Source organism: Camelina sativa, chromosome 10 (genome assembly GCF_030686135.1).
Source record: "Camelina sativa cultivar CO46 ecotype springtype chromosome 10, ASM3068613v1".
Classification (NCBI taxonomy): Eukaryota; Viridiplantae; Streptophyta; class Magnoliopsida; order Brassicales; family Brassicaceae; genus Camelina; species Camelina sativa.
The window spans coordinates 10,669,625-10,688,172 of NC_141889.1; the positions used below are offsets into that span (position 1 = coordinate 10,669,625).

At 34.4% G+C, this 18,548-nt stretch overlaps 2 protein-coding genes and 1 non-coding gene across 4 annotated transcripts; 2 read left to right on the forward strand and 1 right to left on the reverse strand.

Annotated features, from left to right (window-relative positions):
- The first annotated feature begins 467 nt into the window (after nt 1–467).
- LOC104718525 (serine/threonine-protein kinase BSK2) lies at nt 468–3,644 on the forward strand. Of its 2 annotated transcripts, XM_019230601.2 has the most exons (9): nt 468–850; nt 1,092–1,315; nt 1,767–1,902; nt 2,004–2,243; nt 2,337–2,422; nt 2,508–2,696; nt 2,777–2,935; nt 3,024–3,137; nt 3,232–3,644. In XM_019230601.2, the coding sequence occupies exons 1-9, from the start codon at nt 775–777 to the stop codon at nt 3,487–3,489; spliced, it is 1,482 nt and encodes a 493-aa protein (XP_019086146.1). In that variant the 5' UTR covers nt 468–774; the 3' UTR covers nt 3,490–3,644. The 2 variants fall into 2 exon arrangements, with proteins under 2 accessions (XP_019086146.1, XP_019086145.1); XM_019230600.2 differs by having other exon boundaries at nt 559–850; nt 2,004–2,422.
- Nucleotides 3,645–6,198: 2,554 nt separating this feature from the next.
- Nucleotides 6,199–10,972, reverse strand: LOC147935971 (uncharacterized). Its single transcript, XM_087470340.1, has one exon. It carries the CDS (start codon nt 10,005–10,007, stop codon nt 7,440–7,442), a length of 2,568 nt encoding a protein of 855 aa, XP_087326466.1. The 5' UTR covers nt 10,008–10,972; the 3' UTR covers nt 6,199–7,439.
- LOC147935972 (small nucleolar RNA R71) lies at nt 9,352–9,458 on the forward strand. The gene has a single exon (XR_015569691.1). It is a non-coding gene; the product is annotated as a small nucleolar RNA R71 (small nucleolar RNA).
- Nucleotides 10,973–18,548: the final 7,576 nt, after the last annotated feature.

Here is an 18,548-nt window from a genome sequence, read left to right on the forward strand (position 1 = left end):
ACCAAAAAAGCTGGAGAAATGAACAAATTATAAAGGAAATTTGGTCAACTCTTTCGTTCCCTATTTAGTGAATGAATGAGTTGAATGCTGTTCAACCAATTTTGTTCAACTCATATTTTTTGTTCAATCAATTGATTTTTTTTCTTTAGGGTATTTTGGTTTAGTTTACATTGTAATCCGGTTTAGATCGGGATTTCGATGGAAAACGTTCGTTAACAGGGCGCTCCAAATTGTTTAGGCATGGGTCCCCAAATTTTAATTATTCTTTTTTGCATAAGAGCTCCCAAATTTTTATAACTTTTAACATTTGTTCTCACTGTATTACGAATTTAAATCATTTTAGAAATTTTTGGTTGAGTTAATCATTCTTGTTTGTTTAATAATTCGGTAATTTTGCAAAATTCAGTCAACTTCTTTAACAAAATTCTCACATATTATCTAATCAAAAATCCATATCCAAATTACTTAACGTTCCAAAAAGAAAACAACATTTTCAAAATCCAGAAGAGCCGGAAATTGTTACCTCTGTTTTGTTTCCAAACTCTGTAGCTTTTGTTTGGGGTTAAAATTTTGACTGTCTTTTTAAAAAAAAAAAGTATTCCTGCCTCTTCATCTTCTTCTTTACATAGACCAAAAGCCAAAAACCCAAATCAAAATCCTAACTCACTCCGAGGGAGAGAGGGCACAGAATCTTCTCTCTAATTCGCCGGCTTATTTTGTTTCTTTTGATGTGAGATAGAGAGAGAGAGAGAGAGAGAGAGAGAGAGAGAGAGAATGGGTTGTTTGCATTCGAAAACTGCTCATCTTCCTTCTCCTGATGATCCATCAGTTCCAAACAAACCAGAATCAGGTTTGCTCTTCAAGTTTTCTATCTATCATAATGTTTTTTTTTTTCACCCTGTTGTTGATAGGTGTGTATAGATTTGATTCTTCCTTAAGACAAATCATGTTTGATTCCTTGGTGGGTTTATGGTTGATTAGGTTTAGAACAGAAAAACAAGTGGAAAGATTAAACCTTTCAAGTTGATGCCTTTTTGTTGTCTCTAGGATTCTGTTATGTGAGTGTGAGGTGAGCTTTTCTTGTGTTGCAGTTAATGAGGACCAAGTAGATCAGGAGAGTCAAGTTCCAGTTTTCAAAGAGTTTGATCTAAGTGAATTGAAGAAGGTAACGAACGGGTTTAGTCCCAGCTGCATTGTATCTGAAGGTGGAGAGAGAGCTCTCAATGTGGTTTACAGAGGAAAGCTTGAAGGCAATCGTCTCGTCGCCATCAAGCGATTCTCTAGACAGGCCTGGCCTGATGCTCAGCACTTTGTGGTAAGAATCTTTGAAATTCAATATTGAGATTCTTATTTTTATGTCCATTGATTAATTGCTCAGCACTCAGCAGTGACTAGTCAAAGGATTGAAATGGTTTGTTTAGTTGTAGAAAAGAATAAGATATTAGTTAATGTCTATCTTGACCAGAGAATCTGCTAATCTCTGTCTGGTAGCTGTTGATATGAAGATAAAGTAGGTAACTTTAGGTTGCAAAAGCTACTTTATCCCAGGATTCTGACTATATTTTATAGACTATTCTGACCCTTAGATTCTCTCTTTTAGCTTTTTGTTGTTGCACATAGCTTATTAAAGGTATAGTCTTTAAGGGTCATTATTTGAATGAGATAACAAAGATGCTTTGGAACTTTCTTTCGTCTGTTCTCTTGTCTGATAACAAATTATGGAATAACTTGGTTTGGTGTTGACCAATGTTTGACTTGTGAATCAGGCGGAGGCGACTGGTGTTGGTAAACTTAGATTCAACAGATTGGTTAATCTGATTGGTTGTTGTGCTGAAGGGGATGAGAGATTGTTGGTAGCTGAGTATATGCCTAATGATACACTCTCAAAGCATCTTTTTCACTGTAAAAGTTCCTTTAATCTTTTGTCTTAGTGTACTTCCTTTTTGATCATCTCTATTCTCTAGAGACTTGATGCTCTCTGTTTCGTGTTCCATTTCGTGTAGGGGAAAAACAGCCATTTCCTTGGGAAATGCGTGTTCGAGTTGCAGATTTTATCGCACAAGCACTTGATTACTGCAACATCGAAAACCGAAAGCTTTATTATGATTTAAATGCATACAGAATCCTGTTTGACGAGGAAGGTGATCCTCGTCTATCAACTTTTGGTCTTATGAAGAATAGTAGAGACGGCACAAGCTTCAGTACCAACTTAGCTTATACGCCACCCGAGTTTCTACGAACAGGTAATAAAACTTACTTCAAGAACATCTATAATCATAGCTTTCTTTTGTTTCTGATTTTGTTGAATCTAAAGAGAGTTCTTTCTCTTTTTGCAGGTAGAGTCATTCCTGAAAGTGTAATATACAGTTATGGAACTATTCTTATAGATCTTTTGAGTGGCAAACACATTCCACCGAGTCATGTAATGTCCTTGCAACTTTTGTAATTTCATTTCACTCTATTTAGTTTTTGTCAATCTGAAATAAGTGATGAGTGTTCAATACCAGGCTCTTGACATAATAAGAGGGAAAAACGTGTTGCTACTTATGGATTCATCACTTGAAGGGCAATATGAAAACGAAGACGCAACTAAACTTGTTGATCTTGCTTCAAAATGTCTTCAGTCTGAGGCAAAAGATCGTCCTGATACCAAATATCTTCTCTCTTCAGTGCCACCACTACAAAAGCAGAAAGAGGTTTCAAGAATCAAATAACAGTACTCAATTTCTTTTCGTAGCAGATTAGTAAGTTTTGTTTCGTATTGTTTGTGTGTTAGGTTGCTTCTCATGTCTTGATGGGTTTGCCTAAGAATAGAGTTATACTACCAACTCTGCTTTCTCCTCTTGGAAAGGCTTGTTCCAGAATGGATCTTGCGGCTGTTCATGAGATTTTGCTTAAAGCTGGTTACAGAGACGATGAAGGAGCGGAGAACGAGGTACCATACAATCTTTACCGAGTTTTTAGTTAACTGGTTTCCATGTCCGTCCTTATTCTCTCTGATCTGTCCGAATCTGCTTCCACAGCTTTCATTTCAAGAATGGACACAACCAGTGCAGGAGATGCTCAACACAAAGAAATTTGGAGACGTTGCTTTCAGAGATAAGGACTTCAAGAACGCTATTGAATGTTACTCGAAGGTAATACTAATCAAAACAAACAAACAGCAAAAGTCCAGTGGTTGATTTATGCATTTATCTATATAACTCTTGTAAAAAACTGTACTGTTACCAGTTGGTGGTGATGATGTCTGTTCCATCTGCGACGGTTTTCGCAAGACGGGCATGCTCCTACTTAATGACGGATCAACATGAACTTGCGCTGAGAGACGCAATGCAAGCTCAAGTTTGCATACCGGAGTGGCCTACTGCGTTTTATCTGCAAGCTTTAGCTCTTTCAAAGCTTGGAATGGAGACGGATGCTAATGATATGCTTAACGATGGTGCTGCGTTTGAAGCTAAGCGACAACAACAGAACAGTTGGCGTTGTTAAAAGGGAAGAAACAGAGAGAAAAAATGAAAGTTCCAAATATTTTTATGGGTCCTTTCTAGAAACTGAATCTATTTTGTGTTCATTTGATTTGAATGGGTATAATAAGCTAGAGACACATTTATATCTAATATGTTATTTTAAATCGTTTTCTGCCATTTTGTATAGCTGGTAAAACAAAAAAATGTTGTAGAGCTTTTCGAAAAGTTTCACATATGACTAGACAACCAAAACCTGCTAACCAAGCGTCAATTAAATTATCAATTCACAATCTGCATTAATTAACTCACTAAGAATACACAAAGTTGCTTAATCTATTCTTAACAGGAATTGGTTTTGTTGTAACAATCTTAACTAGCAAACAAATTAAAGAAAAGAAACAGAACACAACTAACAAAAAACTTTAAATCAAGATTAAACAAGTGAACCTTAGGCAAGGTAATTGACTTGGGAGATAGCTAACCAATCCTAGATGTCCAGACAACAATCAAGAACAATCTTATGGCTAAGAACACTAATGCAAATCAATCCATTTCCATGGTAGAGATTCCTATGCTAATCAAGTGATAATCAACTTTTTCCAAAGGCAATCACAAAGCTAGCATGCATTAAGAACAAGTCTTAATACCACTAAGCATCCTAATCATCAATTTCCATTGGCTAGGAGTGCAAAGCCATTGAATAGTTTGGTTTAGGAATTTCATCAAACACCTTCTGGGCAATGGAAATCCTAATGTCTAGATTCAAGCTTGATCAAGGCTTTCCAGCATTATTAACACTAAACAAGATAGGAAACACATAAATAAAGCTCTAGACATCAAAGATCAATCATATATCTCCCTAATCTACCTAGCCCAAAGTTCTAATGATCTGCCCACTCATCATCATGATCACACAAAGGAAAGAGTTTGGTCTTTGTGAAATCATAATCAGAGATTATAGATTAAGAGATTTGAAAAAGAAATTGCTATTAAAAACTTAGAAGTACTCAATCATTCAACAAACCAAGAGTAAACAATCTTAAAACTCTCAATGGCTGCTAAACAAGAGATAAACAAAAGATAAGAGATAAGTCTCCCCTTAATAGGGTTAGAGTATTTATAGCAAAATAAAAAGGAGCCGGGTCAACCTAGTTCAAACCGGGTCAAACCCAGATCAAAACTAAAACAAGTGTGGTGATGGTCTCACACGCCCATGCTTTGACCGATTGAGATGGCCGATTGGGATGGCCGATTGGGATGGCCGGGCACACTTTGGCCGATGGTGGTGGCCGCTGGTGTAAACGGTGTTTTCTCTTCTTGAGCTCCATCGGCCATGGCTTGGCCGATTGATGAGGTCGCGTGGCTCCAACGGTCATGGCTTGGCCGATTGAGCTTGGCCGCTGCTGTAAACGATCTTCCTCTTACTGAACTCCATAGGCCAGCTCTTGACCGATTGGGATGGTCGCTGGTCTTCACTCGGCCACCGTTTGGCCGCTGCTCTTGGCCGCGTGTGGCTCCTGTCTTCACTCTGGCTGTATATACGTTCACTCAAACAGGTATAACTCTTTACACGCACATCTGATTGGCCTGAAATCACCTCCATTGCAAAGCTTACTCAATTTCCAATAACTTAGATGAAGAACTCTGGAGCTAAAGCCCAAAGAAAGGTCTTCATATGAGTCGATCTTTGAGGGACTGTAAACTGGTTCCGAATCATCAATCATCTTGTGTGCATCCAAATGTGTGTCTTCCATTATATTACTAATTATTGACTTATTTGGCTCCAAAGCACACTTTTCTTGTACATCTCTACTCCATCATCTGAGATAACAAACTTGATGCAAAATGCAACCTAAACAACCTAAATGCTCATGAATATGCACAAAACAATGAAGAATTAAGCTCTAAAATTACATAAAAACACAAGATATAAACTCCCCCAAACTTATAACTTGCTAGCCCTCAAGCAAGGACCAAACAAAAAGTGAGAGAGAGAGGTTTGAAAAAGGGATACAGAACCAATAAGCATCAACAAAGGATTCAAACCACAGTCCTTAAATGTAATTCAATGGTGCTAAGATCAATCAAAGTCCTTACAAATATTTTTATATGCTTTTCACAATAAACCACTCTAGCTCACTTTCTATCTATTGGTAAAGACTTGCAATCCTATTGAGCACATCTTTCACATCCATTAAAGTGTTAGGTGTGATCTTGCAAATGGAAAATAAATCAATCTCAATTGGTTTAAGGGAAAGACTTTTTATAAAGAGGTTGGCAATGATGTTTTTGGGTGGTTTACTCTCAAACAAAGAGGAATGCTAGACAGTTGTGAAATCAATCTAAGACTGAGAATAATTTGGGCATACAAAGCTTAACTCTTGATGTTCTACCCAAATAGAAGCTTTTCTACCATTTTTCTCATCTTTCTTATCTTTCTTTCAAAACAAAAAAAAATCAACTTGATTCAACTTAAACCCTTTCTCTTCTTTACTTATGGTCTTATACTTTTGAATATCTCTAAGGATTCACTTTAAACACAAACTCTCTTTCTTCTTACTTCATTGAACTTCTTTTGATGAACTCATATTCTTATAAAACTATGCTTTAGCATTTTTTTTTTTTATGAAACTTTTCTAGGAGACATCAGCTAAACTTTTCTTTCTCTTTTGTTCTTCTTAAGAGACTTAGAGCTTTTAACCAAACTTAACCTTAGAGATAAATCTTTTCTTTTCTTTTGACCAAGTAATTCCTTCCCCTTTTTTTTTTGTTTCTTAATCTCTCTTATTTCCAAACTTTTACCCAAATAAAAATTCTAACCACCTATTTCTTTCGAAACCAGTCCTATTAGCTAGCTATAAAGATTCCAAACCTAGCTAAAACAAGAGCCAATTCTTTGTCATTCTCAATACTCTCAAGATTTCACAACCTATAGCATTATCAAGAAAAAGGCCTTACTTAACAAATTAACACAAGGCTTGAAAGAAAAGGTTGGGGTTCAAAGGTATGGCAAGAGATTGGGTTAAACAAAATAGAGTGGCAAATAGAGATTGTTAACCCAAATGAAAGTTCCATGAGCTAGCATTCATAGTCCATATGCAAGATAATTTAAAGATCAAATTAAAGTCCAAATAATATAGAGATGCAGCAATGATCATGCAAGCTTTACACTAGAAGAAAATGCTTTTAAGTGACACAATGCTTTAAGCCTAGACTCTTCATTTTTTCCCAAAGGTTAAACAAGCACCAATGAACTATAAATGAGGGATGTGGGTTCAATCCTAAGATTCTGCTTCTAACAAGGTAGCTTCATTATTATCCCAAATGCAAATGCAAATGCATATTAAATGTTTCTAGACTCAATCCTAAACACAAGAATGAATATGCAAAGCTACATGCATTTGTTTTTGTTTTTTTGAAAATTTTCAAATTTTTTTGATTTTTCTCAAAACAAAGCTATTAACAATGAATCACACAAAATATGAAAATCAAAACAAAACACAATGTTAGATGGTTAGTCCCTCCCCCAAACTTAATTCACACAGTCCCTGTGTGAGAAAAGACCAAGAGAAAGACTAACAAAATAAAGAAAACAAGACTCAAATGATATATACAATGGAAAGTTAGGACCATACCTTGTCCCTAGTTGTGAACCTTAGGGAATGGAGTGATAGGAGGAGCTTTAGTGCTCCCTTGAGATCTTGTTGAGTTGGTGGAAGGAGATTGGAGGTTGATAGTAATGACACTTGAGAGAAGTTCATGAAGCTTATCTTTGTCATAATGATACTTGAGATCTAGCTTGGCTTTGGCACTTGCAAAGGGTGAAGAAGGACCTTTGTGCTTCACTTTGTACTCTATTGCTCCATCAACAAGCCCCAATGGATGCAAACAAAAAGTCATAGGAGATGAAAAAATGGTCGGAGGGTGGTTTTGTTTCTTCTTCCTCTTCTTCTTGTCAACAACTTTATTTGCTTAACCCAAATCCCCTTCTCTAGAATCTCCTTTGAGGTCATCAAATAAAGAGTCTAAACACTCACCATCAAAAATGTCCTCATCAAGCTTTGTAGTCTCTTTAATACCCACTTTATCAACTTGGAGCTCTTGATGTTGATCATTCAAGTCTCTATGCTCTTCTTTAGTTGCTACTTCTTCACTAGTGATTGTTCCACAAAACATTGTAGAGAAAGGTTTGATAGGATAGGATGTGTTGGGATTCACATGAAGAAGAGTTACTCTCTTATTTGGGAAATCAATGCTTGCCCCCACAATGTTGAGAAAAGGAGTTCCTAGTATGAGAGGGAGCCTATTGGTTTCTTTCATCTCAACTACCATGAAGTCTGTTGGAACAGTGCAATCACCAACCTTGAGTGGATAGTCTTCAATCAAACCAAGTGGAGATTTTGAAGAAGCATCTCCAAACATGATGGAAGAAGAGGGTTGCTTCATGTCTTTGATCCCAAGACTCTTTACCATATCAAGTGACATCACATTAACACTTGCTCCTGAATCACATAAGGCATCATCAAGTTGTAAAGCACCAAGTGAGCAAGGTATAGTAAATCTGCCTGGATCTTTAAGCTCGGAAAGTGTTTTTGGTTTGGGTTGTTGTTCACTTGGTGAATCAAAAATTCCCATGATTTCTTCCACCTTCTCTCTGTTTGTTAGAATAACTTTGATGAAATCTATATGGCTAGGAACTTGAGACAAGCTATCCACATAAGGCAAATGTGCTCCAACTCTATTCATATTAGCTTTGAAACTTGAGAGCACTTTCTTTTTGGCCTTTGTAAGAACCCTTTGTGGAAATGGAATTGGAGGACTATAAAGAGGAAGAGCAACACTTGGTTCATCTTTCCTTTCAACCTCCTTGGCAACTATCTCCTTACCCCTTGATCCTTTCTCAGTTTTCTCAACTTTAGCAACCACCAAACCCTCAACAGCATAACCATATAGGAGAGCAGAGATCTCTTCAATAGACCTTTCATTCTCATCAGCATGGCTATCCATTTTTGATTTTTCGAAATTCATACTAGTGACCCTGTTCACTTCTTCTTTGAAGATGACATTGCAAAACTCCTTTGGGTTTGGTTCTGGTTTTCCTGGTAAAGAACCCATTTGTCTTGTTGAAGAGGAAGAAGTTTGTCCCTGTACCTGTGTTTGCAACCTCTCAATCTTGGCATTTAACTCACCATATACATTCTCAACCTTGTTGTGCATGGCTTTCATTTGTGTGGCAAGTTCAATGGCACCTCTCCCTTGTCCTTCAAGGATTTGTCTAAGTAGAGCAGTTGTGTCATCTACTTGACCTTGAGGATGTGGTGCATTCATTTGTTGCTGAGGATGGGAATAGATTTGAGGGTTAGCTTGATAGTTCCCTTGAGATTGGCGTTGATAGTTTGGTTGTGAAGTAAAACCAAGAGGTTTTTGTGGTGGATAAGTCTGGTCTTGTGGGTTCTCCACATTGTTGCTGCGGTAAGAGAGGTTTGGGTGGTTGCGGTAATTAGGATTGAACTTGTTATAACCCTGACCACCTACATAGTTGACCTCTTCTTGACATTCAACACAAGCTTCCATACCCTCTTGATAAAGTTCACAATCATTGACAAAGTGAACTTGCTTTTGATTGGCACTAAGCATCTTATCCATCTTATCATTTAAAGCTTTGATCTCCTTTTGGTGCTGCTCATTCATATCAGAATAGTCCCTTGGAGTTCTATCATAATCTTCTCCATAGTTGCCATCACTTTGAGCAAGATTCTCCACCAAAGTCATACCAACATCAACATCTTGCCCAAGGAAATTACCATTACTTGCTGTGTCAAGCAACATTCTTATCTTTGGAAGCACTCCTCTATATAATGTGCTGAGAAGAGACTCCTTAGAGAAGCCATGATGAGGACATTGCATAGTGTAGCCTTTGAATCTTTCCCATGCTTCACAAAAGCTCTCATTTCCTTTTTGAGCAAAGCTTGATATTTCATTCCTTAGCCTTGCTGTTCGAGTAGTAGAGAAGAATTTGGATAGGAAAGCTCTCTTACATTGATCCCAAGAGGTAACTGAGCCTACTGACAGGTTCTTCTCCCAAGTCCTAGCTCTATCTCCAAGAGAAAATGGGAAGAGGCGGAGCTTGAATGCATCTTCAGAGATGCCATTGATTTTCACTGTCCCACACATCATGTCAAACTGATCCAAGTGGTCAAGAGGGTCTTCCATAGGCAGACCATGACACTTTGAGCTTTGTACCATGTTGATAAGACTTGACTTGATCTCATAGTTATTGTTCTCAACAGGAGGTGCTCTAATTCTCATGCGGTTCCCATGAATGTTTGGTTGATCAAAAGTTCCAAAGACTCTTGGCTGTCTTGGAGGATGGGTAGGAGCTTGTTCAACATGGGGCTGGTCATTTCCATTGTGACCAGCTGGGGGTGGAGGGTTGTTATCCATAGCTTGGCGGGCTATTCGGCGATTTTCTCTTTCAAAACGGCGAATGTCGTCAACACGCTCAACTAAATTTGCTTGGCCTTGACTTCTAAAGTTCATACACCTTGCAAAAGAGAGTTCAAACCACCAAAGCAAACCAAGTAAGTAACAATGTAAAGTAAATGAATAGGCTCAAACAATGTTGAAATCCTAATGAGCAAATTGAATGCAAATGGGCAACGACGCCAAATTGATGTAGTATATTTCAGTCAATTAAATTATCAATCCACAATCTGCATTAATCAACTCACTAAGAATACACAAAGTTGCTTAATATATTCTTAACATGAATTGGTTTTGTTGTAACAATCTTAACTAGCAAACAAATTAAAGAAAAGAAACAGAACACAACTAACAAAAAACTTTAAATCAAGATTAAACAAGTGAACCTTAGGCAAGGTAATTGACTTGGGAGATAGCTAACCAATCCTAGATGTCCAGACAACAATCAAGAACAATCTTATGGCTAAGAACACTAATGCAAATCAATCCATTTCCATGGTAGAGATTCCTATGCTAATCAAGTGATAATCAACTTTTTCCAAAGGCAATCACAAAGCTAGCATGCATTAAGAACAAGTCTTAATACCACTAAGCACCCTAATCATCAATTTCCATTGGCTAGGAGTGCAAAACCCTTGAATAGTTTGATTCAGGAATTTCATCAAACACCTTCTGGGCAATGGAAATCCTAATGTCTAGATTCAAGCTTGATCATGGCTTTCCAGCATTATTAACACTAAACAAGATAGGAAACACATAAATAAAGCTCTAGACATCAAAGATCAATCATATATCTCCCTAATCTACCTAGCCCAAAGTTCTAATGATCTGCCCACTCATCATCATGATCACACAAAGGAAAGAGTTTGGTCTTTGTGAAATTATAATCAGAGATTATAGATTAAGAGATTTGAAAAAGAAATTGCTATTAAAAACTTAGAAGTACTCAATCATTCAACAAACCAAGAGTAAACAATCTTAAAACTCTCAATGGCTGCTAAACAAGAGATAAACAAAAGATAAGAGATAAGTCTCCCCTTAATAGGGTTAGAGTATTTATAGCAAAATAAAAAGGAGCCGGGTCAACCTAGTTCAAACCGGGTCAAACCCAGATCAAAACTAAAACAAGTGTGGTGATGGTCTCACACGCCCATGCTTTGACCGATTGAGATGGCCGATTGGGATGGCCGATTGGGATGGCCGGGCACACTTTGGCCGATGGTGGTGGCCGCTGGTGTAAACGGTGTTTTCTCTTCTTGAGCTCCATCGGCCATGGCTTGGCCGATTGATGAGGTCGCGTGGCTCCAACGGTCATGGCTTGGCCGATTGAGCTTGGCCGCTGCTGTAAACGATCTTCCTCTTACTGAACTCCATAGGCCAGCTCTTGACCGATTGGGATGGTCGCTGGTCTTCACTCGGCCACCGTTTGGCCGCTGCTCTTGGCCGCGTGTGGCTCCTGTCTTCACTCTGGCTGTATATACGTTCACTCAAACAGGTATAACTCTTTACACGCACATCTGATTGGCCTGAAATCACCTCCATTGCAAAGCTTACTCAATTTCCAATAACTTAGATGAAGAACTCTGGAGCTAAAGCCCAAAGAAAGGTCTTCATATGAGTCGATCTTTGAGGGACTGTAAACTGGTTCCGAATCATCAATCATCTTGTGTGCATCCAAATGTGTGTCTTCCATTATATTGCTAATTATTGACTTATTTGGCTCCAAAGCACACTTTCCTTGTACATCTCTACTCCATCATCTGAGATAATAAACTTGATGCAAAATGCAACCTAAACAACCTAAATGCTCATGAATATGCACAAAACAATAAAGAATTACATAAAAACAAATCTCCAGTTTTCATGAATCATCCTATTCTAATAAAAACAAAATTAATGCAATAGATTTAAATTGTTATAAGCAGTATATGTAACTACACACATATATATTTAAGTTTGTATTAATGTTTAATTAGACTATTTCAGCATTATTGGTTGCCCTGATCTATATATTGGTTTAATTAGACTACTTCAGTATTATTGGTTAATTTTTTTTATGGAAATGAATGAAAAAAAATTATATATCTATATACATTATACACCTACGGGTTGTAAGAAAAAAAATTATATATTCATAGGTGTAATAATTTTGAGAGAAAAAATAATAAATAAATTTTGCCACATACTAAATATTTTACAAGATCCACCTTCTAAAGAAAATGAAAAGAACAAGTGTATTATACGAAAGAAAATGTAGATTTGTCACAACCTGTCGACATAATAGTATCTTATACAACTTAAAATGGTACCATATGTGCACTTCCATATTTTACAAATCTTAAATATGAATGTAAGATATGATTATCAAGAGCTTGTAATATATCTGAGAAACTTGCCATATGATTTTGAGTTCCAGATTTTTTTATTTACAAATTTTCTTAAATTGACTTTAGTTAAAAATTGATGGCTTAATTAATTATAAGTTGTGTTTTATTTACATTACATCAACACTCTAGGGCTAGCTCAAGCGCGGAGAACCACAACCTCCTAATAAAGTGTTGATACACGATTTTTCTTGAGTTGTGATGATGGTATTTAGAAACCTAAAAGATTTATATATAATGTTGCGCACAGTTCGTTGGAGCAAATATCCACTATTTCCAATAAATTTAGCAGGAAATATATGTTGGATGTACTTCTGATGAGTCAGAATACATGGGGTTACGCTCTATCATCATCATTGTCATTATTAGAGTGATGAATAAGCTTGCGTCTGTTGTGAAGTCCAACCATGGTATAGGAGGAGGCTTTGACGGTGGTTACATGTATGTGTATGCTAGTCGGTGTCCGATACCGTGGAAGCAAACTTGTTCATGGTCTCCACAAAGGTATTGAAGTAAAGTCTTCATATCTTCTTAGAGATTTCACATATCTGGAAATGCCGCCAAAATGAGGTTTGCTCTGAAGTTATCTCTAAACCGTTGATATTTAAAATTTTTGGATATATAATAGTTTGATGTTTGGATGATTAATTACCCATACTTCTTGATATATAAAATATTTTTTATATGTATAATTATGTAATCCAAATATGTAAAAATTATTATCTTTATTCTGTTCTAAAAATGGCTAAAATAATTTTATATCTCAATTATTTCAACTTTAAACGGCTTTATTTCATTTTAATACACCTAATTCAAAATTCAAAATGTTAATTGCAAACTGAAAATCTAAAGTCCTGATTTTTTTCTCCTAGAATATTACTTTTTGGTACCTTTTCATTTATTTATAATAGAATGTACTACATTGTATTGTTGTTCTGTTTGTCTAATTTGCTATGTAATCCTTCAACGTTATCTCATGTAGGAAAACAAATATGTCACATCCAAATAAGACAATGTGCTACATGATGACCAACATCTATTGACACAACTAAACATGCGCAAACTCACACACATGTACGCATGTATTAGAGATTTAACAGATTTGTGTACATCTACCATTTAATAAAGTAGTCGAAAAAAAAAAAGATCCTTTATTTGTTATATGAAATTGACTATATATTGCTTGTATGATTTGGCAACTCACTTCCTTTAACCCATCTTTTCTCCATGAGTTTTAATTTGAGGAATGAATCAAATTAACTAAGTTGACGACGATTAACAAATACATATATACTTTTGTCGGAATCGTGGACTAGAAAAGTACACTTGTTGGCAAAAACAAGAACACGCTCACCAGTGACCATTGTGGTGGGTTGGTGTATTTTGATAATATCTATGATATTTATCTTATTAGTTTTGTTAGTTATGTACATATAGGCTTTAGACTCTGATTGGTACAAGACTTTTAAAACTTAAAAAATAATTAAAGCTTTGACAGCCATTTATTTACCAATCATACTTTTTTGACTTTTATTTTTTTTAAAGCTTTAGAATTCACTTTTTGTTTTTCCTTCTTTGTTTTCCCAGATTTTTTAAAGCGTGAAAACCAGGCTTTAAAATTAAATCAATATAAAATTTTAATTTTTTCTTTTCCCATTATACTTAAAAGCTCTCTAAAAGTTTATATTTAAATTTTATATAAATTATTTTTACAATTTCCTTCTTTTAATATCCATTTCAATAATAATTATTTTTCTTTTCATTATCATCAGTTTAATATATTTTAATAATAAAAGTAACAGTTTCAGTTTTAAAAGTATTTGTTACCAATCAAATTTTAACAGTTAAAATTTATACAGTCAAAACATCTACAACCAAATTCTCTACAACTAAAATTTAAAAGTTAAAGTCTTTACGGTCATAAGTAACAGTCGTTACTAATCGGAGCCTTAGAAACTGCAAAATTTTGAATAATGCAAATTTGACTACTGATATGAATTTAACTCCGAACATTAGTAACCAAACATATTCAAACATATATGGTACCTTTTGATATGGATAATATTTTTTCCTACAGATATTTCCCGTTATATCAAAAAAATGAAAATAAAACGAAACAGAAATAAGGTTTATATCATTTCTACGATACAGTACAAGGTTGACATGCACATAAGCTTATCGTAAAATAAGGTTTGAATAAATTATACAAGTTTTGATAAGTGTGAACAAGTCTATGTTAGCTTTGAGACAAGCAATGTCTTTATCCGCTTTCGGTGTGTCTCAGTTATTTTTTCCTTTTCAATGTTAAACGGCACTATACAAATGATACTATTATATAGTTTTTCACTCTAAATATTAAATTGATTCATGCATGATAGTATGATACTATACCATATATATTTGATCTATTATTAATTTATCTTCCCCACATAGTTTCGCAAACCTTTGTGCTATAAATATCAGACAATGATCTTGTCACAAAAAGGATGCAATCAACGTGAGTTGCAGCTTACTCTTAAGAACAAATTGAGTGTCGAAAAGAGTTTCTATTGAAAAAATTGTATTAAAAAGAGCAAAAAATGAGAAGAAAATAAGAGAAAATACTAAAAAAAAAGAAGATCATGATGATTAAGGAGAATATGAAGTTAGAATTCAAAGACGGAGAGATCATGAGTTAATGTACGTAGTTTGACACTCAAATTGAAATCTTAACAACAAAAGATACTGAATATGAAATATTTTAAAAGTTTGAAAAGGTTTTAGATTCTGATTGCCAAAAATAAAGAGGAGTGTGTGAGAGCAATGAACCCGATCGTCCTTGGCCGACCATCTTCCTTAGACGCGCACATTATGATAAGTGTTAACTATTATTATTGTTATAAGTTTTAACTATTATTGTTCCCCTCTAATATTTATTATATTATTTATTTATGTGTGACTCGGGATATTTAACCAGCATTTATCGCGGAGAAAAATAAGTAGTAAGTATATTTAATATTAGATTAATTAATTATATATATATATATATAATCTATTATAATTGCCAAAATGTTTAATGACTGTAGGTTGTTTTATATAGAAACTAGCAATTGACCCGCGCTACGCGCGGTAGTTAGATTAAGGTGTATTCCGAGTTTTGTTGTGTATATTTTTTTTTGCTTTTGTAAATTCATCTTTACGTTTGTTTTTGTATTTAATTTTGGTCGCTTATGTTGTTTTGTTGGATATTTTAATAAAAATATGTTTTGCAGTAAGAAGTAAAAAATTCATCTTGTGTGTTTTTAATGCTTTTTTAAAAATTATTATTAGAATTTAACATTGTTTAGTTGAAGTTGTTGTTTTGCTGTAGTTGTTAGTTGTCATTAATTTATTATTATTTTCTATTTTGTGGTTGAATTGTTATTTAATATTTTCATATGTATTTTGTAAACTGTTGGAGTAATTTTTTGTCAATTTTTTAGTGTTTGGAGTGAAAAGATTGTGGATTTTATTAAGAAAAATAAATAAAATCAATAACTTACATTCCTCTTTTGTAGGATATTTTTGTTTGTTTCATTCAGACCCAATTTCTCTGTAAGGCTTATAATTTGTGGGTTTATTGAGCCATTATTTATATGTTATTGAGTTGAAATTGATTTGTTCTTTTTCAAACTTCGATGTCCTCGTGAACGGATATGAGAAGAGCAATTTTCCGATCTAGAGGTTTGTTTGAGGATTGAACTTATGTCTTTGATGCTCTTAATCATTTTTTTCAGTCATTCATGTCGTAATCGTTATCCCCAGTTGATTTTGTTAAAGGTGAATGTCAATTGGGTTCCAAATTTATTCATATGAAAATATGTTGGCTTCTTGGTTTCCTAATTAAGTTGTGAGTTGTTTTGTGTTCTTGGTTGTAACTTTTTTTCCCTTTGTCCTGTGAGTGGTTTTTTCGATTCGATGTGAGTTGTGTTTTGGGGAAAATTAATTTTCTTGTTTATCTTGCTGTAATTCTATAAAGTCCGGGTTGTTTTTTTGTTTTATCGGTTGTTTTTTTCATATAATTTTGTGTTACGGTTATCTGATTGTGGCATTCATATATCTACATCTTTTTAGTTTATTAAATGTGTGTTCATCACTTTGCGTCTTTGTCTTTGGTGATGGATTTGTGAAGTGCTGCCAAATATTTTTAATTGATTTCTAGTTGTGTTTCCTTGATTCTTTGAAAGTGTTGCTTAGGTTGCCTTGTTTTGATATTTGAAATATTAAATTACGATCAGTTTAAAATTTTTAACTATATTATTACCACTAATGAAAAATTATAGTATTGTTTTCTTATTTTAACATTTAATTTATTTTACATAATTATTTTTTTATTTAAACTTTCGATTAATTATATTTAACAAAAAACATGCACTAAATGAATATTTTAATTAAAAAAAAAAAATTGAATTCATAGGATTTAAAAATAGTGATGGGTCTAGAGACTTTGAATGAAATAGTGTTGGGCCTACAGATTTTGGATGAAATTTAGTTGATCAGTTTGTCATTTGTATGATTGTTTAAAGGGCTTATCAAAATCTGTAAGGCCCACAAAATTAAAAAAGAAGTGGCTGACGTGGCAGCACCAGGAGTGAGAAAAACTAACTTATATATATAGATATGTTTCATCTATAAAACGATAGTTGCTTGTATTATATATTCATTTACAATACTGCCTTTACGAAAATAGATATATTTTTTTTATATGAATATATAACTGAGTTTTGATTCAACTAAATAAAATATGTGATAATTTTCTGTTTAGTTATATTCAAATTTGAGAGGATTGGTAATTTTCTTACTGATTGACTGAATAGTAATATTAATATTCATTTTTTATGAAGTATAAATTGATTTTGGAAATAGAAATATGTTTGAGTTATGCTAAAAAAATAAAAATAATTAATTTAAATGAATTTAAACAAAGCATTATGTCATATTAAGAATGGTCCTCATTTAATATTTGTAATATTTGTAATTTATTATATGATTATTTAGGAAATTTATCGTGTCTTATACAATGTATTCATAATTTTATCATTTAAAACAAAACAAAAAGAAAGAAATTAAAAAATATAATCATTTACATATCATATTTGAAAAGAAGAGAACAAGTTGTAATGGTTCATAAAATATACAAAAATATGACTGTAAAGTTAAGAAGAGAAGACACGACGGTAGATTGCATTTATTCAATTTTTTAGAACTTAACAAATATTTACGAAAAGTTACTACGAAAAACACGGGACATTTTCAAAAATACCCTATTTTCTATATCATTTTTTTAAAATACCACTTCATGTTGACCATTTCATCAAAACATTTTCTCAAAAACCCATCAATATTAAGAAGATAATATTACCCTTAATGAAGGTTGTTAAAGGTTAGATATAATTAAACCAGTAAGTGTTCAACGAAAAACACAGTAGCTCAGTGGTTGCGAGCTCCATGCGCACGCGCGTGCGCCCAAGATTTGAATCCCACTATGCAGGGTACAATTGGAGTGCAACGGATGCAACTGGTACAACTGGTGCAACGAGTACAACTGGTACAACGGGTGCAACTGGTACATCTAGGATGTTCGATTTTTATTTAAAATTTGTTAGATGGGTAGTTTCGTCCTTTCATTGAAAAAGAGGGGTATTTTTATTATATGGGATGAAGCTCCAATGATGAGCAAGTATTTTTTTGAGAATTTGGACAGAAGCCTGAATGATTGTATTGGAAAAGGGCTTAAATAACCTTTTGGTGGTAAGGTGGTTGTTTTTGGGGGAGATTTCAGATAAATCCTACATGTGATTAATGGGGCAGGGCGAGCAGAGATTGTTTTGGCTTCCTTGAATGCATCTTAATTATGGGAGCATTGCAAATTATTAAAGCTAATCAAGAACATGCGTCTAATAAGCGAGAATTTGACAGAAGATGAGGGAAAACATATTGAGGAGGTTTCAAACTGGATATTAGATGTGGGAGATGGCAAAATTGCAGAACCTAATGATGGAGAGGCTCTAATAGATATCCCTGATGAGTTTTTAATAACAGATGTTGATGATCCCATCGAAGCAATCAACAGAGCAATATATGGGGATGTTAACTTGTTGCAAACGAAGAAGGATCCTAAATTCTTTCAAGAGAGCTATTTTAGCACCGAGAAATGATGACGTCAATACTATCAATCAAATCATGCTGGATAAGT